This window comes from Emys orbicularis, chromosome 1 (assembly GCF_028017835.1).
Source record: "Emys orbicularis isolate rEmyOrb1 chromosome 1, rEmyOrb1.hap1, whole genome shotgun sequence".
Taxonomy (NCBI): domain Eukaryota; kingdom Metazoa; phylum Chordata; order Testudines; family Emydidae; genus Emys; species Emys orbicularis.
This window is the reverse complement of record NC_088683.1, coordinates 99,100,964-99,128,863: the sequence shown is the minus strand read 5'-3', so window position 1 is coordinate 99,128,863 and position 27,900 is coordinate 99,100,964. Positions and strand designations below refer to the sequence as shown.

Here is a 27,900-nt window from a genome sequence, read left to right as displayed (position 1 = left end):
TCACAGCTCGCCATCCTCAACCCACACGACCTTGTTCTGCTCCTGGAAGATGCAGCGCCGCACCACTTTCACCAGCTCTTCAGCGTGGCACCAGGACTGCGCATCCACACAGGCCCACGAGCAGGGCAGGGCGTGGAGAGCCTGCTCAGCGCTCTGGCAAAGCTTCACCACATCAGAGTCACGCTGGCCTGGCTTCCGCAGTAAGCTCCTGACAGAGAAAGGGAAACAGCCATAAACATCACCCACCCAGAGAGCTATGGAACCCCAGTGTACCACAGCCAGCGCTCCCGCCCCTTCCCTCCAGGGACTCGCCCCCATCCAGGCAGCACTCCCACCAGTGGCGGAATACTCTGGCCCCATCCCCTGCTCCTCCTCTTCCCACCCATCCTCTCCCCTTGGGGCCCCACCACCTGCTCCTCCTCTGCCCACTTCACCTCTTCCCCCAAGGCCCCCAACCACCCGCCACTCACCCCTCTCCACCCCCGCGTCCGGGGCGCCCCCGCCCACCATTCGAGGAGCAAGCAGCAGGCAAGGGATGCCTTGAGGGAGGGGGCAGAGAGGCGTGAACGGCGGACAGAGGGATGTCAGGGGAGGAGGCTGACTGACCGAGCAGGAGCGGGGCCTGAGATGGAGTGGGAGTGGAGCATGGGCAGGGCCTCAGGGGGAGAAGGTCCAGTTGGCAGGGGGGCTTCAGGGCAGCACGGTCTGGGCACTGGTGGCCTAGGGTTGCCAATTCTCCCAGTTTTGCCGGGAGTGTCCCAGAATCAGGCTCTATCTCCCAGAGACTACTGGAGCCAATCCGGGAGATTTTAGGCTGCTAAAAGTCCGGTGGCGCAGCGGGGCTAAGGCAGGCTCCCTACCTGCCCTGACCCCACTCCACTCCCAGAAGCAGCCGTCATGTCCCTGCGGCCCCTGGGCGGGGGGCAAGAGGTCTCTGTGCGCTGCCCCCGACCCCAGCACTGACTCCGCAGCTCCCATTGGCCGGGAACTGCAGCCAATGGGAGCTGCGGGGCAGTGCATGGAGCCCCCACAAAGGCGCTGACTCCCCCTCTGCCCTGTGGGTGCCCCGCCCCCTGCTTCTCCTCTTCCCCCTGAGGCCTGCCCCCTGGCCAGAAGCCAAATCCCAGTGAGCATATTGCCCCCCACCCCCAGCAGGCTGAGTCACTGGCCCGAGCCCCTCTCCTCCCCTCCCCATGCGCAGAGCTGGCCCGAGCCCTGCCACTCCCCCTCCCCCGAGCCCCTTTTTGGAAAACTGGGCATTTGTCCCATTTGCAGTTGGCAAGAGCAAACGGGACAAATGCCCAGTTTTGCCAAAAAGTCAGGATATTTGGGGTTAAAAAGAGGAGTGTCCTGGCCAAAATGGGATGTATGGTTACCCAAGGCTGTAGTAAGAGCCACCCAGGGAGCCAGGCAGCTGTGTGGAGCCCCAGACCCCCCACCCACCCTGGGCGGGATGCCCGAGAGCAGCCCCCGGCCCGTGTCCCTGCCCTCCTGGGCATGCTGCCCAGGGCAGGTGGAGGATCCAGGGCTCCCCACAATGGCTCAGCTTCTGGCCAGGCAAGGGGGTGGGACTTGGAGGAAGGGGAGGAGCAGGGGGCGGGGCCCCAAGGCGGGGGGGGGGGGGGAAAGGTTCTTTGTGCCCAGGGCCCCAATAAAACTTAATCTGCCTCTGGCTCCTACCCCCTCCCCTCCAGAGACTCCCCCGCCCCCCAGGCAGCACGCCCACCCCTTTCCCTTTGCTCTCTCTTTGAGCATGGGCCAGAGTCACTCTTTTTCCATGGTATGACCTCTGCTAGTCCTCTGAAGGACTTTCCGTACCTGAGTCCCCTGACGTTCTTCTCGGTGACCTCCACGTGGATAATGATGGGGTATATTTCACTTTTAATTAGATCCCTCACCCTCTGGAGGCCCAGCTCCAGTAGGCAGTGTTTATTCTGCAAGGAAATTGCATAGATTTACTGATTTAAATGGAAAAGAAATAACCCAAAGTCCCTGACAGTTACATTAAATCAAGCCCCACACTGTGAGATATCATTGCTTTTCCAGTAGTAATTCCATTACATGTGGCTTTACAGTTAGACGCAAGAGGGAATCAGAGAATTAAAGAGCAGGGTCATTTGATACATAAGAGGCTGTGTGTCCAGCCTGGCCAGGGGGCCCTCCTAGCCCCTCCCTCCCCTCCCGGATGTGCAGCGTGCATCTCCGGGCCTTCCAGGGCTTCCTTCACAGAGCCCAGGTCTTCCTCATTCCGCCCCCTCTTGGAGAAGGTGAGGAAGGTGCTGGGATGGAGCAAACCCCACTGATTAATTAGTGCTTAGCATAATTAGCATTAACACCTGTTGCTCCCCCTTTGAATGGGGCTTGATGTGGACTCCATAAAGGGACCAGACCCGACGCTTGATGGAGCCCCGTAGTCTGATGGAGGAAGCTAGTGGCTGGAGAACTCCTTTGAAGGTTCCCAGCATCCAAGTCATTGACTCCTTTCCTTCCCCCTACTCTCCTCCCCATTCAGTGGTCTCTTCCCTTCCTCCTTCTCCCCCATTCAATAATCCCATCCTCTTCCTAGTGTCCAGTAGGACCTCCCGTCCCTGCCCCATCCCCACTACCACCCAGCAGGCAGTGTCCAGAAGCTGCTGCTCTCCGCTCAGCACCTTGCCGATGCACTCCCGGATGGTGCGGATCCTCCTGCTCTCCCTCTGGTCCTGGAGAGAACCTAGAGCCACGCAGTTCTCCTGGGAAGGGGTAGCAGCTGGCTCGTCATTAGCCAGGGTCTCTGCAGAGGGAGGCAGAGCGGGTTGGCTGTGACAGATTTGGCAATTTTGTGCAGTATCCTAGAAAAGCCTTACTGAAATACGTTAAACCTCATTGAATTAGGTTTCAGTATCCTAGGAGTTCATTGTGTTAAAAATGCAGCTGTTTACCAGTTATTGTGGGGTTGTATTTAATGCCTTTAGGACACATGACTCATGTAAGCCCTGGGAAGTGTTATGAGCATCACAAGACTCCTTGAAACAATATGCCAGACAAACCAAGTGGGATCCCTGGAAAATACTTGGGAGGAGGGGAGGGCAACTTCTCAACTCCAAATCCAGCCTTTTAAAGCTGGGTCCTGAGAAGAAAGCCACTGTGGGCTGATCACCTGTTACGCGAGGACAAGATCAGAGGCCCAAACTGGATATGAGAGTGACTCACAGATCCATGGGGGGGAGGGGGGGGCGCTTGTTCTGAACTAACAGCTGTTATGAACTTGTGAACACAGAGGAAAAACCCTTGGTGGGATCTGAAAGGCTGCTCACCAGCCAGAGCCCTTGTCAGCTTATTAGCAGGCACGTCGGTTCTTTTCTTGTTTTTAATGTTTTCTCTGTAATGCTCTTACTTTAAGAATAAGTGTGCTTGCTTAGAAAGAGCTGTGTGGTAACTTAACTGTGGGTAATCACACTGTGTATAGCCTCTGAGGAAGGAAGGCAAAGCTGGCTTGCTGAGGCACTCTGCCTTGCTGGGGATATCACAGTGTAGGCAGGGAGCTGTGCAGCCTGGAAAAACCCTGGTCAGAAGGGAGAGAGCTGCGGGTCTCTGCTCAAGAGAAGTGACAGCAGAGGAGGCAGGAGTCTGGGAGTGGGTGGACCACAAGGGGGAATACAGGCACAGTTGCCTGAATTGTGGCATTGGCTATGTGGAGGGACGATGCCCATTAGACCCACCTTCACCCTGGGCAGGGCTTTCATAGGCGCCCACAGTGTGGTGTGAGAGTGGGGTCAAAGGGGTGCAGGACAGGGCACTCGCAGGATGGCACACAAGCTGCACAAGTCACACGGCTCGTGAGTGGAGCTTGGCAGAACGTTTTCTTTCAAAAGGTTCCTTTGCGATGGAAAATGGAGATTTTAACCCTCCCCCCCAATTTTTTTTTTTTTTTTTTTTAAATTTTCCCGTTTGGACATTTCTGAAGGGAAACACCAACAAAAAGGGGTGGCGGTGATGGGGGATTAGTTCCCATAGAAATTTCTTGCGGGAAAAGAAATCGCTTCCCAACCAGCCGTCTAATCAGTAAAACAACAAAAACGAGAGGGAGAGACGTCCTTACGGGAACAAGAGCGAGCACGCAGCGCTGTGGCTGGTTACAATGGTCACCTGGAGGCAAGTGAGGAAGAGACAGAGCTAGCAGAGCTCACAGAGCTACAGTCCTTCAGGCCAAAGGCAGGGGGCTCCCTGGGAAGAAGGCTATGGACAATCTGCAGGAACCTGCTAGAGCGACCACCATCCAACCAAAGGACGATGCTCCAGCCAGACCAAGAGACTGGCTGGGTCCCTGGTGGCACGGAAAAGCTCGGGGGGGAAGCTGGCCCTCCAGGAGGCTGAAGGCAATTGCAGACAAGATTATGACGGGAGGCATCAGGTATTTCAGAGAGGCCCAAGCAAAATGGGACACTAGCTGGTTAGAAATGGCTGAAAGATGGGGCAGATGGAGCAGCTGCCGGGTGGGAAGAGCCAGAGACCATTGCATTGGCTGATGAGGAGGATATTGAGGCATCTTTCCCCATCCCTGAAAGACCTGTAAGTGCACATCTCAGATCTCCTGGGTTCTTAGACAGCTCCCACACCTGACTGGAGAGGGCCTCCCATGGGCATGGATATCACCAACTCTAGAGATAGGAACGACCTATCATAGGTGCTGGAACTAGGGGTGAGGGGTGCTGCCGCATCCCCAGGCTTGAAGTGGTTTCCATCATATCCAGGGTTTACAGTTTGGTTCAATGGCTCTCAGCTCCCCCACTATACAAATTGTTCCAGCGCCCCTGCGACCTATCTTCAACATCATCAAGACCCTCTCCCTGGTAAGAGGCTGCAGATTAGCGGGAGGAAAAAGGCAATCTTCCCCCAAAGAAGGGCCATGTGATTAGCGCAGGGACCGGGACTCAGCAGAGCTGGGGTCTGTTCCAGGGGGAGGGGTGACTCCACCACACACTCCCTGTGGGATTCTGGGTAAGTCACCTGATTGCTCCTGCTCACCAGCTGGGCACAGGTGAAAGTCCAGGCGCGAGGTAGGCAGGTCAAGCAGGTTCCTGATGAGCCTGGGTGCTATGCAGTCAGGGGAGAGCACCACCGGGCGAGGGGCCTGCACCACCAGGGGACGCACGAGGCTGTAGGGCTTTGGGCTCCTGTCTGGGTCTGGAAGACATGTAGGTGAGTTAACAAGAGCTAAGAGCTGTCAGCAGCACAGAGATTGTTCTTTTCTCCCCAGGTCATGCCCATTCCTGCCACATGCACCCCCGCCCCAGTACATACAGCCACCCAACCCCCTACTACACCCACTGTCAGACCCACCTGTCACCCAAAAGCCACCACCCTGCCACTGCCCCCGACCCACCACACCCACCTATCACCCCCACCCCGCTGCACTCACTGCCAGACCCACATCCATCCGCCTGTCACTCCAACCCCACTGCTTCCCCCAAACCCCTCCCAATCTCAGCCTGGTAGGCCACAAAGCTGCCCAGCCCCACTTCCTGATCACTGTGCAGGGTCAGGGCAGTGAGACACACAGGGCACTCCTCTCCCTCGGGGGGATGCATCAACCCACTGCCCCCTGCAGCCCTCCGAGTCCCACAAGGAACCTGCTGGCCAGGCTGTCTGCCCTCGACCTATGATAGTGAAGATGGAGCTGTGGGGAGTGTTTCCAGCTCTCCCAAGCAGGGCCGCCCAGAGGGGGGGGCAAGTGGGGCAATTTGCCCCAGGCACCGGGCCCCACAGGGGCCCCGCGAGCCCTGGCCCTGCGGCAGTCTGGGTCTTCGGCGGCATTTTGGCGGCGGGTCCTTCAGAGCTGCCGAAGACATGGAGCGACTGAAGGGCCCCCCGCCGCCGAAATGCCGCCGAAGACCCAGACCGCCACCGGGTGAGTACAAGCGCCGCAGCTCCCCCGCTTTGCCCCAGACCCCCTGAATCCTCTGGGCGGCCCTGCTCCCAGGCAAACAGCCACAGAGGGGTCACATCAGTACCCCCCAGGTATTATTCACAGGGATTGACTTTGTCCCCAAGGGAGCCCCTTCCCCTAGGGGGCTGTACCAAAGAAGGGCACAGACAGAGCAGCAGCTCACCTGGGCAGGGGTCCAGCAGCAGCTGCCGAGGAGGCTCCCCGGGCGGTTTGGATTTCACCAGCCGCAGCTGGCCCAGGGTCCGTTTCTTCAGCTGAGGAGAATGGGGGAGAGACCAGGGACACAACTCTTCGCTCCGCTGCTCTCCACCGGCACAGGAAGGGCTCGCATTGGAAGGGAGACGGGCGGGGGAGGCACGGAGGCCCAGACCGCAGGAGGTTCAGGGGCTCCGTTTAGAGGAGTATGCAAAGCTCAGAGCAGCATTTCAGGCCTCCCTGTCCCAGCCACCTTTCCATGCCCACTCCCTGACATGAGGCACTCCCCTCACCCCCACACAGCAGAGCGCTGCCTGCAGAGCATTCCCCCAGGCAGGCCGAGACCTGGCCTGGCACACGCAGCCCCACAGAGCACCCAGACCCCAGGGAAGCGAGAGACTGAGACTCCAGCTCTTCCAGATCCAGCACTGCAGACCTGCTCTTCACGCCCAGCCTGGGGAGCTAACACTGGTACTTCCATGCTCCAGCCACGGGAGAGTAGATGGCATGGTCCTGACTGCTCCTCCCATTCCCACAGCAAGTAGGGGGCTCGGACAGCCTCCAGCAAGGTGTTCTCCTCTCCCCTTCATTCACCCCACAGCATGTTTCAGTGGAGGTGAGAATCCAGGCACAGGGCACACTTGGTCAAATGAGCATGTAATGCCATGCTGGGATTGACCCTAGGCCCTCTGGAGCTCAAAGCATCAGCCACTACTACTACTACTACTACTACTACACACACACACACACACACACACACACACACACACACACACACACACACACACACACACACACACACACACTTTCTCCTCCAGCTTACATTACTCCTGCAGCCCCTCTGCCGGCCTGGCACTTGGCCTTTCTCCTGTACCTTCAAAAGCTGGTGAGCCCTGGGAGGAGAGAGATTACCATCAGGTAGCTACAGACTCTGAAGGGGGCATACCCCACTGAACCCACAAAGCTCTGTTAGAACATCAATGGGAAGGGATATACTCTATCACCCCTTCTCTTGGGGGTGCCTACATGCCACGGTGAGGGGCCCTGTGATATGACCTTGAGAAGCTAGACAGCCTGTACTCCTACAGAGCTGCTGGGAACCCAAAGGCAAAAGGGGGGAAGACAAACTCTCCTTCCCCACATTCAAGACCCCAAAGAGAGGGCTTTCCCCGCCAAGGACTGCAGCTCCCTATGCCTGCATTACCTGCTGTAATTAGGCACTGTTCCCTTGTCCAGGTCCCGCAGTGTCAGGGGGTCAACGCGGGCACAGTACCACTCCAGCCGCCCCTTGTGCATGGTGTCAGTGACGTGCAGGATCTCCCGACACTTGACGCACAGGGAGTAGGGGTCAGACTGCTCCAGGAGGGTCAGATTGGTACGCATATAGAAGGAGTCTCCAGTCACTTTCTTCCCTTCTTCTAAGGCCTCCTTGAGAGGCTGGTACCCTGGCACAAGAGAGACAGAATGAGATTCACCATAGCCCAGGCCCTTCTCCAAGGGACACAGGTAGGAGCGATGTTGGCAGTCATCGCTGGAACTTCTGGGCCTCTCATACAGCTGTGCTACATGAACTGGTATTCACAGCCACATGGGCCTTGGTGTGAAGACAAAGCCTGGAACTGAACGAACATGGCGATTCTCCACTGAGGCAGGGTGGGGGGTCTTATGGTAGGGAGGGACAGAGCCCAGGACTTGGGTTGCTCTGGGCTGAATGGACAAGGAGGTTGAATTCCCCATCTCACCCTGGAAGGGAAGGGGAGCTTTTACCCCATTGACGACCATCATTACGCCCAAGACAAGCGGCAGGCAAAGGAATTTACCGTGCACATCAGGCAAAAAGATGAGACCAGCTGGGTCATCCCAGTGCAGCAGGCTCAGGTAAGCTACCTCCCGTGTGCAGTTTTCCAGGGACAGCACCTGCCCATTCGGCAAAGTCCCCCTCAGCTGCCAAGGAAAGAAGGATAGGAGGGAGAGGTGGTGACTACAACAGGACACACAGACCAGCTTGTGCCATTAGATGATAGGCCTTCCTTCTCCACTTCCCAGCTCCCTCCGCCCAGCGCCCCAGAAGGGCTAAAGAACAATTGAGAGCTTTGGAAGGGACTGAAATCGTCATGATGCAGGGCTTAGCCCAGCCTCTAGCCAGGGGGAAACCATCCCTGACAGCAGGGTACCCTACAGCTGCCTACTACAGAATTTCTTGCACCTTCCTCTAAAGCCTCTGCTGCTGGCCTAGATGGCTCACACCGTTCCCCAATGCTCTTCATACTGTGGCTCCCCTCTGACTGTCAAACCTTATAACCCCATGCAGCCCATGGTGCTTTGGGCTCTGATGTTCATACAGGCATAGAGTTTAAGGCCAGAAGGGACCACCAGAGCATCCTGTCTGACCTCCTGTGTATCACAGGCCACCAGCACCACCCACCCTGTTCTCCAACTAAGCAGCATCAGGTGCTGTTAATACTCAGATGGGAGACCACTCAGGTACTGGACATTCAAGAGGAGATGTTCTTCCCTCCTAGTCAGTATCCCAGCATGGAGCCATGTTGCTGGAGGTGCATGTCAAAGGTTGTAAAAGAGAGTGTTTTTTCCAAGAGCAGGGCTGTTCATTCAAGTGGCCTGGCCAAACTGCAAGTCAGGTAATTATATTCTGCCAACATAAATACCCCAAGGCACTTCCACTGGAGCAGTTCTTCTCCACATAACTTCCTACAAAACATGGGAGTTGTCACTGAGGCAGAATTGCTGCAGTGGGGAGTGAGCCAGCCTTGGAAGTGCTTTGGGACCTGCAGGATGGCAGGCACTAGGGAAATATATGGTGGTATTATGGTCCCAGTATTGCCACTGCCCCGACTGGAAGATACCCTACAGCCACTCATTCCAGAAAGATTCAGTATCTAAACAGACCTGTATTGATATGCTCACTACCATTATATTATTCAACCACTTGTTTCTGTGTGCCGCATAGGCAGGGATTGGCTCCCGGTGAACAAGGGAGACAAAGCAGGGACTCAAGCGGTGCAGAGACCCGGTTGTTTATGTTGTAGTTGTAGCCGACTTGTTTAATAAATGTCTGCTGTTTAAGATGGACTGTGGTTCAATATAGCGTGACAATCTCCAGACTCACCTCTAGGAGCCGGCAGCCCTCGCGCAGTCCTGTACTCTCAGCTTCTGAACCTGGCTTCACCCACTGGACATAAATCCCTGTTCTGTTCCCCCCCAGGATGGAGATGTCCCCTCCAAGCCCCCTGTGCTGGGGCACTGGGTTGGTCAGGTGATCCATGCTAGACAGCTGCACCACCAGAGATCTGGTGAGGGAGAAAACAACAATGGGAAATTCAAGCCTATTGTCTTTGCAAGGAACCGTGTCCCTCCTCTCATCCCATCAGAAAACGGCCCTTCCAGATAGGGCCATGGTCCCATCTGGGAAAGCCCAGAAATGACAGAACGGGGAGACCACCCCAAGACAGGGAGTGGGATCCCCCATTGCCTCAGTGTTCAGGAGATGAAATCCTTCACCTTCCCCAGCACCAAGCCTAACCCAAGGATGAGTCAATGAAAGGAAAGCACCACCTGATGAGCTCCTTCTGGTCAGAGATGGCAGACAAGCAGATCTCCGACTTCACCCTGGTGCATGCACTGCTGGAAAGGGAGGAGAGACCGGCCGATGAAACAGTAGTGGTCACACTCCCTAGAAAAGAGAGAGGGAGAATAGAGAGCAAGTCACCACTGACGACTGCATAGACACAGAATCCTGCAGGAGCCCAGCTCAGGGTCTGTCCTACCTACAGGGTGTTTGGAGTGAGACAGGTAAATTGTGGATGGAAGGAGGGCTAGAACCTGCACTGGGCTCCTGGGCCAGGACTCTTGAGTACAGGCAACTCCCCCACACAAGCCAGGGGTTGACAGCAGAACCCAGGTAGCCTGTAACCACCCAGCTGGAGAGCCAGAACACTAGACCGTGCCACAAATCCAGCCAGGCCCGAGATATACAGTGGGACATGCTCTTGAGAGTTACAGCCCGTCACCAAGAACCGATAACAACTCGAAGCTGAAGCATTTATCTCTTCCCATTCCTACCCCTCTGACTCTGAATCGAATTCTCCATCAATAAAACCCTCTATAAATTACATATACCAGACCAGAATATCCTAAAAGCTCCGCAGGAGACAGGCGGGCCCTCCAGAGACTGCTACTGTGGCTGACGGGGGAAGCATGGGGCAATGGTGCCCCCCAGTGGGCGCACAGCCTTGCAGCTTGCTTCATTGATGGAAGGCACTGGCGCCGGCTCCCTGTCCCCTCTCTCCCTTGTCTCTCCCCTCACGTAGTTCCCAGGAAAGTCCTTCTGGAAAAGTCATGATTGCGGATACCTGTGATGTCCTCCATGCTGCCAAAAGACCCGCAGGACAGGCTGGAATGGACAGAAAAACACAAAGGGGAATCACCAGGCAACAGTGTTTCTAATACCAGTGTCATGATATGCACCTGCTATGCCTGCATGGCTCCCCACAGCAGCTCCCCTACAGCCTGTGCTCTGCACCATTTCCCCAGCAGCTCCCGCCAAGAGCCAGCACTCCCTCACCCTTCCAAACGGGCACCCTCCCACGCTGTAGCCAGGGCTGCAACCCCATTTCTCCCAGCAGCTTGGGCTTCCTTAATGGTACCTTCCCACCCCACAGTCAGCGCGGCCCGCTCTCCCTGTAGCCAGCATGGCTTGCCCCTCCACTCCCTACCCCCACGCAGTCAGCAGGGTCCGCCCCTCCGCTCTCCCCCCCCGCCCCACATAGCCAGCACAGCCCGCCCCTCTGCTCTCCCCCCACCCCACACAGCCAGCGCGGCCCGCCCGTCCACCCTCTACCCCCACGTGGCCAGCATGGCCCGCCTCACACAGCCAGCGCTGCGCAACCCTCTGCTCTCCCCCGACCCCACACAGCCAGCGTGGCCCGCCCGTCCACCCTCTACCCCCACGTGGCCAGCATGGCCCGCCCCACACAGCTAGCGCTGCGCAACTCTCTGCTCTCCCCCAACCCCACACAGCCAGCGCTGCACAACCCTCCACCCCACACAGCCAGCGCAGTCCGCCCCCTGCTCTCCCCCGACCCCACACAGCCAGCACGGCCTGCCCCTCTGCTCTCCCCCGCCCCCTGCTCTCCCCCGACCCCACACAGCCAGAGTGGCCCACCCCTCCGCTCTTCCCCCGCCCCACACAGCCAGCGCTGCACGACCCTCCACCCCACACAGCCAACCCAGCCCACCCCTCTGCTCTCTCCCGACCCCACACAGCCATTGCCTGCCCCTCTGCCCTCTACCCCCACGTAGCCAGTATGGCCCACCCCCCACCCCCGCCCCACACAGCCAGCGCTGCACGACCCTCCGCCCCACGCAGCCAGTACAGCCTCTCCACTCCGCTCTTCCCCACACACATCCCACGCTGCCAACACCCTTCCTCTCAGAGACACCCTCTCCATGAGCAGTCACTGCTCTTGCACCCTTGAATGTTGGTGCTCCTCTCCCCAGCAGCTGCGCTCCTGCATCCTTCCCTCCCTCCCAGCCAGCACTCCTGCACCCTGCAATGATTCTCAAATTTTCGGCAGCCAAGGGCATGTTTTCCTAGTCTGTGAAGTGTGTGCTCCGGCACATACTTTCCCAGTTCATAGTTTACAGGACAGCAGTACCTCGGCGCTCCCCTCAGCCATCACTTCTGCCCCTGCCTGTACAGCATCCCTTGCTGCCAGAAGCTGGGGCTGAAGTAGCTGCTATGTCCCCTCAACCGGGGCCCCTGCCTGTGGTGGCGCCTGCTGGGGAGGCTGGAACCGAAGCGACCTGTAAGGGATTTCAGTGAGGTACGGAAGGGCCAGGACTCCATGTGTTACCTTTTGAAGGGCACGGATCCATCTTCCCGCTGCCGTCGGATGATGGAGCCAGCACAGGGTGGGAAGGGGAAGGTGGAAAGGCGGTTAATGTCCTTCTCGCTCTCTGGAGTCACCTCCTGAACAGAGCAAGAGAGACACCATCTTGCACCACACCCACCATTCAGAGTCGCCCTCAGCCCAGTGCCAGGGGCACCCCCATCCCGCTCCTCTTCGGGTGGGTCGCCTTCAGATCCCAGCCAGAGCTGCTGGCACCACATTCCTGTTTAGGGTAACCAGATGTCCCAATTTTATAGGGACAGTCCCAATGTTGGGGTCTTTTTCTTATATAGGCTCCCACTACCCCCCACCCCCTGTCCTGATTTTTCACATTTGCTGTCTGGTCACCCTATTCCTGTTCAGTGCCCATTTGTTCTCCACCCCTGCCCTGTTCCTGGGGGCTCTGCCAGGGCTTGCCACCCCAGGAGATGGGGGAAGGGTCTCTGCAGACATGAGACAAGATGCTGCACCTCACTAAGTCCCCATCCCTTTGCAATCTGTCCGACAAGTGGTGTGGTCCCAGCCGAGGCCGTGGGTAGGTCTGATGGAGGGGGGGGGATGTAAAAGAAATACCCATCAGGTCCTCATATTCATCCTCCACTGTAACACAGAAGGGATGAGCTGTAAAGGCAACGGGCACAAGCAGAGCAAGGACTCTGTGTAATTAACCCATGGAACTTGCCACTGCAGGATATTGCCAAGGAGTAGGCGTTTCTAAGGATCGGGGTGAAATCCTAGCCCCATTAAAGTCAATGGGAGTTTTACCATTGAGTTCAATGGAGCCTGGATTGCTCCCGTAGCTTTTTGTGTGTGACTGAAAATAGGGTGACCAGATGTCCTGATTTTATAGGGACAGTCCTGATTTTGGGGTCTTTTTCTTATATAGGCTCCTATTACCCCCCACCCCCGTCCCGATTTTTCACATTTGCTGTCTGGTCACCCTAACTGAAAATCACATCCACAGTGATACTAACTAGGGAACCAGGTACAAGAGCTACTGATCGCTGTGCCCAAGAGTAGTGAGCACTTAGGGGCACGGGTGGGTTTTGGGGAGCTGGTCTGCTCCCCAGGAATGAGCCCCCTCTGAACACTACACTGGGAGCTCCTGGGCTCCGCTCCCAGCTTTGATACTGACCCACTGGGTGACCTCGGGCAAGCCCCCGCCCCTCTGTGCCTTGTGAAAGGGGGTCACGCCAACACGGACCCGCTCTGCAGAGGGGCTGCAGGGTTTAGGCTAAGGCCCCCTGCTCTTACCATGCTGTGGTGTGTGGAGTCCCCTGGAAAGGTGATGGCGGGGACACCCAGCGTGTCCATGACTCCATTCCCTAGGGGGGAGGGGTTGTCGCTCAGGCTCCAGGTGCTACTTAAGTTGGAGCAGAGGGAGTAGGAGGAGGTGCCCACCTGAGAGAGAAGTAAGGGACCCAGTGAGAAGGTCATTGGTCCCCTCTATGCCCAGGCCCTTTAGAGACCCCTCAGCTCCTCCCTTCTTCTCTTCCCATTCCCTTTCCACTCAGGGTCTCCTCCCCAGCCTCCCCTCCCTCAGGGTCCTTTCCTTCTACGTCCCCACCCGCTCCTTGTCACTCACCGTCATGCCCACATCCCGGTTGCCTTGGCATCGCTGCAGCTGTGCCTCCAGAGTGCTCTCCACACCCTCCGCCTGGCTGAATTTGCTCCGAAGCTCATCTCGCTCCTCCTCCAGGGCCCGAACCCGTTTGCGGTACTGGTCCTTCTCGACCAGGCTCTGGGAGTACTGCAGCTGCACCCTATCTCGGCTCTGGATAGCCTGCAGGGAGAGAGTCAGATCCCCAGGCCAGAAAGGATCATTGTGATGCTCTAGTCTGCCCTCCTGCATAACACAGACCACAGAACCTTCCCCGGAATAATTCCCGGAGCAGATCTTTTAGAAAAGCAGCCAATCCTGATTGAAAACTTGCCAGCAATGGAGAGAGCACTAAGGGTGAGAGGGGAAGAGGTGACTATAGGCCTCAGGCACGCAGAGTTAGCCTCCTCCCGGTGGAGGCTAGAGAGGACTCTGGGGGATCAGGAGTGGAGATTCGGCCCCTCTCCTACTGGGGAAGGGGACTCTGGATGGGAGGACAATTCACCTGATCCCTCTCCTTCTCGATCTCTTCCAGCTGAGACAGCACCGTGTTCATCCGGTGTTTGTACAGATCACAATCTTTCTGCAGAGTCCGGTGCTTCAGCTGCAGGTTCTCCACCTCCTGCAGGTACTGGGGACAGGAATCAGAGTGTCACTCCTACCCGGGGGCAAATATCCCTGCTCCAGAGGGCCCCGCTCTTCAGCTGTACCGGGGGAGGGGGGAATACCTTATCCCTTAGTTCCTCAGCCCACTGCAGCTCGTTCTGCACGGAGTGGAGCTTCTGGCACAGCTCCTGCCGTTCATCCTGTGCTTCCTTCCAGTCATGCTCCAGAATGTCCAGGAGGATCCGCTGGGAGCCCGGCGCCTGGGCCTCACTCGCTGCCTAGGAGACGAGAGAGCGGAGTAGCCTAAACACAGGCACCAAGGGATGCTCCCAGCTAGGGGCAGCCTCAGGCTCATCTGCTAAAGGGGCTGACAATTGAGTGTTGTTATGGTCACCTTTATTATGGCAGCACCCAGCTGAGATCAGGGCCCTCTTGTGCTAAGCGCCGCCCTGAAGAGTTCACGCTCCAAACAGACAAGGGAAGGGTTATTGTGGAAAACTGAGGCACAGAGAGATCAGGTGACTTGCCCACAGTCACACACAGAATCTGTGGCAAAGCCAGGAAATGAACCCAGGTCTCCTGAGTCCCAGTCCAGTGCCTTAACAATCCTGTCCCCTGAGTACTTAGTGCAGGAGCAGCAGAAGGTCCCTAAAAGTGTGGGGGGGCCACCGGCGTCTGCACTGTGGCCCCGCCCCTTCCCCCTGAGGCCCCACCCCCACACCGCCCCTTCCCCAAGACCCTGCCCTCACACCGCCCATTCCCCTGAGGCCCTGGTCCCGCGCTGCCTCTTCCCCCGACCATCCCACCCACCACTCGCTCCTCTCCTCCCCTCGCCCACAGTCACTCGCCCTTATGGCCGGTAAAAAATGGGGAGGCCATGGCCCCCTGGCCCGCCCTGTTCAGGTTCCCCTGACTTAGCATAAAGGTCCTGTTACCTCACCTCAGGTGTGAATCTGCAAACCTGGACTGCTAAGGATCCTCCGAGCACCAAACCAGAGACAGGGACCAAGAGAATCTGAGGGTTCGATCTTAGACAGGGACCTTGTTGCTGTTCAGAATTCAGCATGGGTTTAGTTTGCTATTCCAGTATGCCCTTGGGTGTTGGTCCTTCTATCCCATTGTCCTGGGGGCTGTTATTCTGTCATGCTTGGTGCCAGGTTCCCTTTCTAGTCTGGTGTCTCTGGCTATAGCCTCTGCTTATTGTTAGACTCTGTAAATAAATCTGAGCTTTGTATCGGTTTTCCCCACCGTGGAAACAGCTGTATTGAAAACACTCCCAAATGGAGGAGAGCAGAGTCTAGGCTGACTGCCTTCAGCACTGCTCAGTCCCAGAAAGGGACACAAGGAGACAGCTTCAATGGGCCGAACACCAGAACGAAGGGCAAAACTGGTGACGGGCAGAACCCAATGCCCACCTCCATACTGCAGAGATCCACCCTGCTGCATGGTGGGGCCGGCTGGTCAGAGGACGCCACAGGGAGCACCCACGCGGAGATCAGCCTTGGAATGGGAGCTGAGTGACTCTGAGGAAGGATTTCAAGGAGGGGATGGGAGCTATCATGGAGGAGAGAGGCTGCTCCAGGCATACGGGGTGGTAATGGTGAAGCAGCAGAGGAGGGAAGGGAGAAGTAGAGACACGGAGCAGAGCTCGCAGATCTGCAAGGGGGATCAAACTATCTCTCACTCCACACTCCTTCCATCCAGTCTCTATCCAGTAACCCTATTCATCCCTCACCATCTTCCCTCCTTCCACTCCACTCCCTCAGCCCCTCTCCACATGCATCACCCCGGAGCTCCTCCGGCTCCTCCTTAACAACATGACCCACCAGGGAGCTCAGCACTACCCCTAGTTTCTTCCATCCCTACCTGATACATGGGGGTGGGCCTCAGCCCCAGCCCTCTCTCACTCCAGAGCCCTTCCCTATTAGGGTGAGACCGTGTCCATGCAGGACATAGCTCTCAGCCCCCCTGGCAGTCCAGCCATGGAGGAGTCAGGGTCACCCAGCCTTCTCTCAATGGCGGATTAGGGGGTTGTGGGGCCCTGGGCCAGAGCAAGTGGCAGCCGCTCCCTACCCCTTCTGCCTGCAGTCCCCCCGTCCATCTTCTCTCCCTCCTGCCCCCCGGTGCCCCCACTCCCTGGCAGGAGCGCAGGGCGGAGTGTGGCGGGGCACGGGGGCACCCATTTTTCCAGGGGCCCCGTTGGCCCAGTGGCTAATCCACCAATGCTTCTCTCCCTTTGCTCACGCTGGTACCTGCAGCGTGCTCTGCAGCTCCTGGAGTGAGGCCGTCAGCCTCTGGTTCTCGGCCTGCAGCTCAGGCACTGTGTCAGGTTGACCCCGTTCCTCTGCCTCTCGCTGGGGCCCAGCGGACGCATGTTTCCTCAGCAGCCTGCACTCTTCCTCCAGGCTGCTAACTTTACATTTCAGCTGGTCCACCTGGGGCAGGGAGAACAAAGACAGCCTCACGCCCACCGCCTCTGCCTTAGGTGTCATGGGGCGAAGCGGGGAGGCTGGCACACAGGGAGAGGGCTTGGGAGTAATGAGAGTAAGGGCTGAGACAACACGGTGGGGAAAGCCTTGTACAACTACAGGGTCTGGGGGGATCTCTTCTGACTTAGCTCTCAAGTGAAAGGGGTTTGGTGGGCGAGACAGAGTAGGCTAGGTCTGTACCAAACTGTGAGCCCCAGTTTAAGTGACTGCCACTTTTGTATTGTAACGGTCATATTGTATTGCAACCTCTATTCTGCATTAGAGCATCCATTTGGTAGTAGGTGCTTGGCACCTACTGGAATGACTCTGTGAAGCTAAAACAGAGCAATCTAGCCCCATCGGCTTTCATTGTCTCTCAATGACCGGCCAGCCCCTGGAGCAATGACCTCTCTGCACAGCAGTCGGACTGGCGAGGAGAAGCTGGAATTTCCCAGCTAGAGCACATGGCTGGGAGAGCTGCAGTTTCTCCTGCTGGCCACCTGACCAAAGAGAATAGAGGCTATATTTCAGAAAGGGGGTTCTCTGAGCAAGGCCCCATAGATCATCAGAAGACCAGGTTAAGGAGGCAGGAAGGGCTGATTAGTTGAAGGATGCTGACCAAACCCAGGACTCACAGACAGGGGGAGATCAGAGTTGCATGGCTGAGTTCTGAACTATTTGTTATTTTCCAAAAATCTGTGACTCTTGAGCGTGCTTTGTTAAGAGTAAAGTCTCTGTGGCTAAGAAATTCCCATGCTAAACCTGTGTTCCTTGTTTTCCTGCCTTTCTTTTGTCGTCTCTGAAGGGGTTAATCAAGAAACCAGCTTTCATGGTCTGGTGGGCTCTGGGGAAATGTATCTAAGCAAGTGGGGGGGCAGGGGGGACTCAGGAGGGTGGAACACTGGTTCTGGGGTCTAGGCAGCTGAACTGCAGGATCCTACTGCCCAGGAAAGGTGTCAGACATGGGGTCTGCACCTAGGAGCATGACCGAGGGTATGTCTACACTACAGTAGAAGGCCCCTGCCTGGCCCAAGTCAGCCGACTCAGGCTTGCTGGATTGGGGCTGTGGAGCTATAAAACTGCACTGTTCACATTTTGGGCTTGGGCTGGAACCTGGGCTTGGAGATCTCACGAGGTGGGGAGGATCCCAGAGCCCAGGCTTCAGCCTAAACCTGAATATCTACTGCAATTTTAGAGCCTCGCAGCCCAGCCTGGCCAGCCATGGTTGTTTTATTGCAGTGTAGACATACCCTGAGAGACCCAGAGCTAGGAACTGTGACCAGTCACTACCCAGGCCCAGGGAGGTTAGCAGCACATGGGATCCAGCGGTTGGGTCCACCCATCACATCCTGGTGTCCATCCAGAGAGGGGGACTGGGCCAGACTGTGACCGTGGGTCTCACCCTACTCTCTGATGGGTATTTGTCCATATTACCAAACCCACAAACAATCCAGCTGCCTGTGCTCAGAAGAGGCCTAGGATTGCTATAGCAGAGGGATGCTGGTCAAGAGTGAGGGACATGGGCAAGAGCTGTGTGGGGATCCCAGGGCTGAAAGAGCAGAGTGTGAGCAGGGCTGGGACATGGGCAGGGCTGTGTATGGGGGCCCAGCCCTAGAATAGCAGGGGGGCGGGCAGCACCACAGGGAGGGGCATCGGCAGGGCTGTGTGGGAGCCTGGCACTGGAACAACCCAAGGAACAGGTGTTACCAAGGACAGGGTTGTAAATAGGTGAATTCAAGGTGCAGCCGTCCTATCTGAGACAGAGGAAGTGGGTGTGTAATTGCTGGAGGTGAAAGCATGGTAACCAGGGCACGTGTCATGAATTCCTTCTCCCTGGCGTCATCTGAGGGGAGAGGAGGTGTAGGGTGGGCTCTGTGCCCGGCACCTCAGTAACCACACCCAATGCCAGGCAGTCCCAGAGCACCTCGCACAGATACACCCAGAGCCTAGTGCACACACACAGCAAGACACCCACGCTCCCTCCTACAGAGAAATGGATATGGACATTATGTAAGTGGAGAGAATAAATATAACACCAACCCACACAGAGCAACACCCAGAGAACACACAGTACACACACAGCAACATGCAGTACACTACAACAAGCATACACAGCACAAATTACACGTACAGACACGCTGACAGAGCAATGTCTGATACACATACATACTAAAATTCACCATCACATACTAATATGCAACTGAACTCACACATTTTCAATGAAACACTAATACCCACAACAACACATTAAATACACAACCTCAGCCACTAGCACACATACACTCATTCATTCCCCCCCCCCTTGACACTCATCCTGCCTGCAGTACCAACACAGAACGTACACACTCACCCTTCCACACACACACACCCCCGAGGGGCAGGGCCGGCTCCAGGCACCAGCCTAGCAAGCAGGTGCTTGGGGCGGCCAAGGGGAAGGGGCGGCACGTCGGGCTATTCCGCGGCAATTCGGCAGCGGGTCCCTCTCGGAGGGAAGCACCTGCTGCCGAATTCCCGCGGAAGAAGAAAGCGGCGCGGTGGAGCTGCCGCTGGAGTGCCGCCGATCGCGATTGCGACTTTTTTTATTTATTTTTTTCAGCCGCTTGGGGCGGCAAAAACCCTGGAGCCGGTCCTGCCGAGGGGAACACCCATCCCACCCTAGTCTGCAGCCTAACCCATGCCCATGCTCAGTAATAAGCACTCCTCTCACCCACTAACCGCCAAGCGCCCGCTCTCCCACCCTGCCATACCACCAGCTGCAGGTCCCGGCTCCGCAGCACGGCCAGGTTCTTCTCCTCACACAGCTGTGCATAGCGCATGGCCAGCATGTAGTTCTCATCCTTCAGCCGCAGCAGCTCCATGCTGTTGGAGTCCCACTCCTCCCGCAGCCTCTGGCATCGCTCCTGCACCTTCAGCAGCTCCTGCAGCCGCTGCCCCAGCCGGGTCTGCTCCTCCTCCAGGGCCTGGTTCTTCACCTTTAACTGGTGCTCTCTCACCAGGTGCTCTTTCCTTTGCGCCCTCACCTTCTTCACCTCCAACATGAGGAACTGGGTCAGACCCTCGGGGCCCTCCTCATCTGGAAGAGAGAAAGGCAAAAAGTTCCTGGGTGCTGAGACAGGGACAACTACCACCCTGTCTTAGATCTGGGACACAGACTTCTCAGTCACTCTGTACCCTCAAACCAGGGTTCAGGGTGCCGCGGTTCCTGGTACACACAGGACTCTTCCCAAGCCAGGGTACAGCATTCCTGGTTCCTCACATACCCTGGGCTCTCTCCGACCCGGGATTCAGGGTCCTGGGATCCTCACACACGCAGGGTTCTCCCTGACCGGGGGGCTCAGGGTGCCCGGGATCCTCACTCACACAGGGTTCTCCCTGACCGGGGGCTCAGTGTGCCTGGGATCCTCACACACGCAGGACTCTCCCCGACCCGGGGTTCAGGGTGCCTGGGTTCCTCACACAGGTTTCTCTAAGCCACTGCACAGCTGGGGAGGGAGAAGGGGGCTGCGTCTCTACCTAGGATCATAGAGCAGCGCTGCGCTGGCTCCCTTCCTGTCAGCCGGGTAAAGTGCTCTGGGTAATAAAACTCCAGGGATTCTAGGAAGGCTTCGTAGCCTCGCTTTCCTCGACATCGAAGGATATCCATCAAGTGTCCTAAAAGAGACAGAGCAACACAGGAGCAAGGCACTGCTAAACCCATGAGCAACCAGGTGTAATGACATCATTGTACCAAGGAGCAAATTCACTAGTTTCCCCCACTTTTAAGATCAGGGCAGTAGGGAAGAGGGTGGGACCGCTGGCTATGGGGGGGTGTTGCTGGAGGGAGCGAGGCGGGACCGCTGGTTGTGAGGGAGTCGCTTTAGGGAAAGAGGCGGGAGCGCTGACTGTGGGGGGGGGGTCGCTGGAGATAACGGGGTGGGAATGCTGGCTGTGTGGGGGGGGTGGTCGCTGGAGGGAATGGGGCAGGAGTGCTGGCTGTGAGGGGGAGAGTCACTATAGGGAACGGGGTGGGAGAGCTGGTTGTGGGGGGAGTCGCTGTAGGCATCGGAACAAGAGTGCTGGCTGTGGGGGGGTCGCTGTAGGGAACAGGGTGGGAGCACTTGCTGTGGGGGGGAGTCACTGGAGGGAACGGGACGGGAGCACTGGCTGTGGGGAGAGGTCGCTGGAGGGAACAGGGCGGGAGTGCTGGCTGTGGGGTGGGATAGTCACTGTAGGGAATAAGGATGAGGGAGCAGTGATGGTGGGTCTCTCCACTGAGTGGCAGAGGTGTCTTGGGCAAAGAAGGGCTCCACACACGCACTGTGACAGATTGCTTTCTCCTACCTGTGCGATTGCTCTTGTATGGGAACCTGCATGAGCTCAGCACCTCCTCCTCGTCCTGCTCGTCTATCACACGGCACTGGCGCAGGTAGGGCGTCAGCTTTGCTGGGTTCAAGGACCGGGTCAGCTGGTGCCGCACACTCTCAATCTTCTCCCACAACACCTCCTCCTCCTCCTCCTCCTCTGTGGGGCTGTCAGCCTGTCCTGGTGCATCCTCAGGGCCTGGAAAGGGGAAGGAGAACTTGTGTTGTGACAGTGGGGAGTCATGGACATGGAGCGGCGCTAGGAGTCAGCTCTCCAGGCCCAAATGGCAGGTCAATCATCTTAAATACCAGAACTGTCCAGAAGGATCAAAAGGTGATCACCCACCTGGGGCATCAGAAATGGAGAGTGAAAGAGAGGCCACCCAAGACAATCTGCCACCTTAGGCAAAGCTCACCACCTCCTCTGCAGCTCCCAAGGTGAGAATGGAATCATCCTTTGCTAAACTGGGGGCTAAACGATACCCAACAGCACAGCAAGGGTGTCAATTTGAGAATTCAGTAGGAGTTAATCCAGCAAGAACAAGGCTCATTATCTCTAGCCTGTTGCACTTGGGGTAATTAGAACACGAAGCGCCTGCAGTCTTCCTATCAGCTAGAAGGCCCTGGGGGAAAACGTTGTTGCAACTAATGTTCTATTCTGCATCTGTGATTAATTTATTTGTTTGGAGACAGAATTGTGCAGAAGAGGAATTTAACAGCAGCCCCTGAAGGGTGTGCCAGCTCCTAAACTGGTCTGCGGAGCTGGCGCTGGGCATAAGTAGACTAAGCAATTGTTTATGGCCCGAGCAGCTCAAGGGGGGCTCCTATTCCCTTTTTATTATGAGAACTTGCCTGCTTTTGTATTGGGGGGGGAGGGACTCAAAAATATTCCTGCTTAGGGCCCCCAATGGGCAAGCATTGGCACTGCTGGTTTGGCTGCTGGGTTGAACTCTGCTTCCTGGAAATTGATTTGAGAGTTTGAATTACCCACTCATTAAGGAAATCCAAGCGGGGGCCCTGCGACTGTTCAATACGCAACCAGCTTCCTGACAGGCAGTCACAGCAGTAAGACTAAGGCTAGTTCTGGAGGCTGAATTCCCTTTCCCCGCCTCCCCCATGACCTCCTCCAGGTAGGGCTGAGCTGAACTGCTCCAGGTGCCAGGGGAGGGCAGCATGGGGTCTATAAAAGCATTGTCTAGTCTGAGTGAACAGGGAGACTGAATTTCCTTCTCCCGTCCCCCATCTCCTCCCCTCCACACACACACAGCAGACCTGGGGGAGGAGGGTCTTCCCCACTGCACAAATTGCAAAGTGCAGCTCCATAGGCGGGGGCGAGGTGCCTCCAGGGCAGGGCTGTGATGATGCCCTAAGTAAACTCCGTGAATCACAGAAAGCAGCCAGCCAACAGAGCGGTTAAATCATCTAGCACCCCCCCCACACACCCCTGCCAATGCATGTTTGTCCTGGCAAAGGTCCATTTGCTAGTGGTTTGTACAGTCTGCCTTTAAAAGTCCTAAATGATGAAGATTTCACACACACCCTCCCCCCCCCCCCTGCACACACGCGCGCACACACAATTGTACTAGTACAAGAACAGCACACACTAACATCTCCCTTCGCCTGACACTTGCCCACGGCTGTCAGGGCTCTTTTACCTATCATGCCAAAAGGACACTGCCAGAGCCAACCGCTGGATCAAACTTCTGCTCTCGCAAATTCCCCTCTGCCTTCCCAACCTGAGCAGCAGGAGTCCCTGTGTCTCAGTAGTCTCCTTTCCAAGTGCCTAATCTGGGCTGGGAATGGAGTATGGGTGGGATCTGGGACTCATACTCCTGCTCTGGTTGGCTGACCCTAATTTCTGTCACACAGCAAGAATCTAGTCTGGATTGTATTCCCCCGGGGCAGGTTTCTGATTGTATCGCAATCCCAGCAGGTGTGTCCCAGGCCCTTCCCTGCCCTGTCTCTTTCGCAGTCTCTTATTCCCCTGATCGCATAGTGTGCAGAGCAACAAACTCTAAGCTTGTGAACAGTGTCTAGTCACAGCCTATCCCCCCTCCCAACTTTACAAACCGATACAATGTTAATATAAGACAAACTCACCCCTCATCCCGGTAAAAGGGACCTCGGCCCCCTACCAGACAGCTGCTTGTGCCCAGCCCTGGTAGGAAGACAGCGTGCCCTGGAGGTCGACAAGCGTGGGCCTGTGAGGGAGTTGCAGAGTCCAGAGCCCCAGCACTGAAAACTGCTGGCCCCTTCCTGTTTGAGCCAGGGGGGGCTGTTAGCGCCAGTCCCTCAGCTGATGGCCGATGCCACAGTGCCAGCTAAGGAGAGCAATCGCTCAGGTAGCAGGGTCCCAAACCACTGGAGCCAGCTGCTTCTCACCTCTATCTCTGCTTCCTGCCTTTCTCCCCTTCTCCCTCTCTCTCTCACCACTCCCAATACACACCTGGCATGACCAGGCAACAGTGGCGAGGCAGATTTCTTTTTCAGGAATGCAAGAAGGCCTGAGCAAAAACAAGTGCTGACACCCCTGCTTCCTGCCCAGGAATGCGAGCTGTGAATTCCCTTCTGAGAGACGAATCCGGCCAGGTGGGTGGGGAGGGGGGTGTAAACCTGACCTCTGGGCTGGAGAGAGAGCGCTTCCAGCTCAGGGCTCCCTTTCCTCTGGAGCCAGGCAGCTGCACGGTCGCTGACCTGCCCTCCCTCCACAAAGCCTCTCGGTGCTCTTCACCTGGCCAGCCGCCCCAGCGACTCTCTGGCAGGATGTGGGTTGCTTTGTTGCATGCCCATATCTCCTGTCCTGGCACTTATGTCACTTGACATTCCTGTCGAGTCTGGGTGCTCAAGCTTTACGGTGGCAAAGGCCGTGCTGGCAGCTTCCCAGGAGCCTGTGGGCTGCACCTGATCTGCACATCCAGTAGCATTCCCTTGGCAGAGAGAGATTGAGGTAGCGTTCGGTGTCAGGGTGCAGCAGCAGCAGCTATCAGCTCTGTCCAGACCCTGGGGTCACTAGGAGATGGAGAGGGGCTGTATTTTAGAACTCAGTAGGTTGCATGCTGCGCATCCAAGGCGTGGAGCCAGACAGACCCCATTCAGCAGTGGCTAGAAAGCCCACTGCCACTGCCAGAGCTGAAGGGGCCTCAGAAGCCTGGCCTACCAAGGGAGTGGCTGAATCCAGGCATCTCTCTGATGCTTCCTAAGGTCAATGAGTTACAGGCACTCGGTGGGTGGTGAGCAAACTGCGTTCTCAGAATCATTAACCACATCCGGGCAAACACCCATCGTCTCTAAGAGGTGCTGGCCAAAGGGTGCCCGGGGCCAGTCACTGAAGATGTTGCTGTCATATCTGAACAAAAGCAGCCTTTTTCTTGTCCTGGGGAATCTCTAAAAAACGAGGAGTACTTGTGGCACCTCAGAGACTAACAAATTTATTTGGGCATAAGCTTTTGTGGGCTAAAACCCACTTCATCGGATGCATGCAGTGGAAAATACAGTAGGAAGATATATATACACAGAGAACATAAAAAAATGGGTGTTGCCATACTAACTACAGGCGAGTCTCATCTTACGCGCATTTAACATGCGCGAATTCAGCTTTGCGCGGTCGGCAAAAACAAAAAGAGAAAAATAACAATTTAAATACTGTTCCTGTAGTGCGGGCGATTCCACCCACCATTCCACTCAATGTAATTTTGACTATACGTGATTTTCGCTTTACGCGCTGACCGCGGAACGTAACCCCAGCGTAAGATGAGACTTGCCTGTATAACGAGACTAATCAAGCATCCATAGAGCCGTGGGTGGGGTAATGCCCTGCACTGCTATATAAGGGCTTGTCACCGCCTTGAAATTAGGTGCAGGTTGACCTCCCTGTGATTCCTAGTCCTGGTCTCTGGTACCACGCAGCCTGGCAGGGGAGGACAATAGGGTAAGGGCTTGTCGCCCTAGGGTTGCTATGTAGGAAGAGGGCTGGGTTCAATCCCTCCTGGTGCCTCCCTTCTAGGACTGATGCTTCTTTGCATCTGTCTGGCAGCCCCACTGGTCATTGGTTTCTTCCCCCTTGTCTTCTCTCCTTCTTTTTTCATTTAAACCCAAGGGTCAGAGCCTTGAATCTGGCCAAGCTGCAGGCAGTTCAGGACCCAAAGGGGGATGGCAAAGGTGACTTAAAGCCACCGTTATGCTCCCCTGATCCCTGAGCTAGCTAGGGACCAGTTCAGCCAACCGTGTAACTTGGAGCAGCCTCAGGGTTGCTTTACGTCCTTCCAGCTGCAATGGCCCCAGGGGCTGTTGTGCCAAGTGGGGCTCTGCGGAGCACAAAGTGTTCCTGCCATTCAAGGGTGGAGATTAGTAGGGCAAAAGAAACTGTATACATTGATAGTGGCGGGGCACAACTTAAAGGTTCAGCTGCCCCCCGAACAGCACGTCACCCTCCCCCCCCCCCGGGGCAGACCCCTCCCTGACCCTCCATCTCCTCCCGGAAAGCAGCAGCCCCTCCCCGCAGCACCCAGCTGTTGCTCCTGTCTCTCCCCACGGGGCGCAGCTCACACAGCCAGCTCGCAGCTTGGGGCCGGCTCTGAGTCAACAGGAAACTCAAATAAATGTGTTAGTCTCTAAGGTGCCACAAGTACTCCTGTTCTTTTTGAGGAAACCCACGCACAGGAGTGGAGCAGCCCCAGCCCCACCTGGAGCCCCTTGAGGCTGGGTGGTTTCCAGCTGAGGATTCCAAGATGCCCTTCCCCCGGCTGGTGTCTCCCCCTGCGCATTAGCCACCCCGTGGCCCTGGTTAAATGCCCCCTGCCCTGCCCCCCCAATATAGAAATCAACCTATGCCTATTCTGCCATTCCCCCTCTCACCACCAACACCAGGGCCGGCTCCAGGCACCAGCAAACCAAGCAGGTACTTGGGGCAGCACATTTTCAGGAGCGGCATTCCAGCCAGCCTCTTTTTTTTTTTTTTTTTTTGGCGCTTGGGCGGCAAAAGCCTAGAGCCGGCCCTGGCAGCAGCAGCATGTCCTGCACCGGGGGCACCCTGGGGCCGCTGCGGTTCGCGTTGGGGAGCAGTGCCCGCACCTTATGGCCGGGCGGGCTCCGAGCGCGGGACACTCGGGCTGGGGGCCACCCCTCAGGGCACACGGAGCCGCCTGCAGGTGCCGCAGGGCGGCCGCCCCCCAGCGCCGCAGCCGGGGCTGGGCGAAGCAGCCAGAGCCGCCCAGGGACTGCGGCAGGGCGGCCAGAAGCAGCAGTGGGGCCATAGAGGGTGGGGCGCTGCTGTGCGGGGCCCGCGTCCCGCTCTCCGGGGCTCTGCTCCCTCTGGGGCTGCCCTGTCCCGGCTCTTCAGCCCCCTGCCGGGGCAGTCCCCCGGCTCTGCCCTCCCCGGTCCCAGCCGGTCCTGGGGGCGGGAGCCCCGGCTGGTGGGACCCTGGGCTGAGGCGCGGCCCGGGAGCCCCGCTGCTTACCCCGACCCTGCCAGCGCTGGACCGGCTGGAGGCAAGGGGGGAGTGGGCAGAGTCAGCGCTGGTGGGGGGGAGCCCAGGGTTGGGGCAGCAGGGGGTGGGGGAGAGAGCCCAGGGTTGGGGTGGGGGGCAGCCAAAAATTTTTTGCTTGGGGCGGCAAAAAACCTAGAGCCGGCCCTGACCAACACACCCCTGCACCAGGAGGAGCCCCAGAAGCAAGTGGCACAGAGGGTGGGGTCCCCTAACTGGTGCAAAGGGAATCCCTAACTGCCCTGCTACCACAGCTTCCTGCCCCCCTTGCTCTGCTGGAGCAGGGCAAAGGAATGGATTGAGGACCAGTGAGCTGGCCCATAATGGGGAGGAAATACGCTATTTTTCCGCAGAGGCACAAAATAGGAGAAAAGATGCGAGGGAACCTTGGCCCCTCTTTCATGAGATCAGAAGGCCCCATAGGCCGTTCCCGTGGATGGAGTGGCAAAGGAGGGGGTGCACCCTCTATGCAGTGCCCTGCAAGGAGTGGGTGGGAGCAAGGCCAGAGAAGCTGCAGCTACCTGGATCCTCTCCCAAGGAAGAGGGTGTGAGGCCTCCCCCAGCATTTAGGCTGGAGCAGCAACTGTTGGGTTTGACTCTGGTTCTCTGTCTTGGTGAGGGAAGCATTCCTCCGTTTGTCCCCATGCAGCTCCCCAGCTCGGCTATGCAGGCTGGTCTTGGGAAGCGAGGGCTTAGCCGCTAGCAAACAAGCCCTTTGCCTTTGTACTGCATTATTTTCAAGGTCAAGCGCATCGCAGACCCAAGGATGAGATAAAACAATTGAGTCGAATGCTCCATTTGTAAGACTTGATTTATCGCCCATGTTCTTAAATATTCCTCTGCTCACCAGACTTGGCAGCGATGCCTGGCCTCTGCGCTGCTGGAAATGCTGAGAGTCCTGATTTATTTCTCATGCTGTGCAAGCAACACCATATTTGCACTGCAGCCACCAAGCTCTGGTTAATGCAGGAAGAGTTCACTTGTCTCTGACTCATTCTCACTCAGTGGGCCAAACACCAGGCTTCCCAGAGACAGTCACCTCCTGGCTACTGCACTGTGAGGTGGGAGAACTTAACCCGTAGTCTCCAGTCAGCATTCAATGCCGGTGTCACTCCACTGCCTCCAGTCAGAGGGATCAATTCGCCAGTTGCACATGAACAATCAGAAGCAAGTACCAGCAGTGCTGGCTGCTCTGAACTGAGACTGACTCATGCCGAGACAGTTCTTGCTGCTAGTTACTCTGCTGGAGCTAACCAGAGTCAGCCTCTCTCTCTCTCTTTAATGAAAAGATTTTCTGAGGGGGATGTTGTGGACCTCAGGCAGTCATTTACATGGCACAATGTGGATGTCAGACACTACCATTCCAAACT

The 27,900-nt window shown here is 56.8% G+C and overlaps 1 protein-coding gene across 1 annotated transcript; it reads right to left on the bottom strand.

Annotated features, from left to right (window-relative positions):
• Positions 1 to 23,154, bottom strand: CARD10 (caspase recruitment domain family member 10). Its single transcript, XM_065405616.1, has 22 exons — positions 23,148 to 23,154; positions 21,028 to 21,246; positions 20,221 to 20,358; positions 19,455 to 19,780; positions 16,492 to 16,674; positions 15,180 to 15,254; positions 14,362 to 14,517; positions 14,139 to 14,264; positions 13,619 to 13,816; positions 13,288 to 13,434; positions 11,998 to 12,113; positions 10,495 to 10,535; positions 9,698 to 9,815; positions 9,252 to 9,432; positions 7,945 to 8,068; positions 7,329 to 7,569; positions 6,948 to 7,017; positions 6,093 to 6,183; positions 4,990 to 5,166; positions 2,652 to 2,773; positions 1,819 to 1,934; positions 1 to 208 (listed from the first exon to the last, which is right to left on the bottom strand). The coding sequence occupies exons 1-22, from the start codon at positions 23,152 to 23,154 to the stop codon at positions 1 to 3; spliced, it is 3,180 nt and encodes a 1,059-aa protein (XP_065261688.1).
• Positions 23,155 to 27,900: the final 4,746 nt, after the last annotated feature.

Excerpts from the sequence above, each read along its gene's own strand:
- CARD10 (XM_065405616.1), bottom strand. Across the intron at positions 20,359-21,027 it reads ATACAAGAGCAATCGCACAG|GACACTTGATGGATATCCTT; the intron begins GTAGGAGAAAGC and ends TGTCTCTTTTAG. Across the intron at positions 5,167-6,092 it reads GCTGCTGGACCCCTGCCCAG|ACCCAGACAGGAGCCCAAAG; the intron begins GTGAGCTGCTGC and ends CATGTCTTCCAG.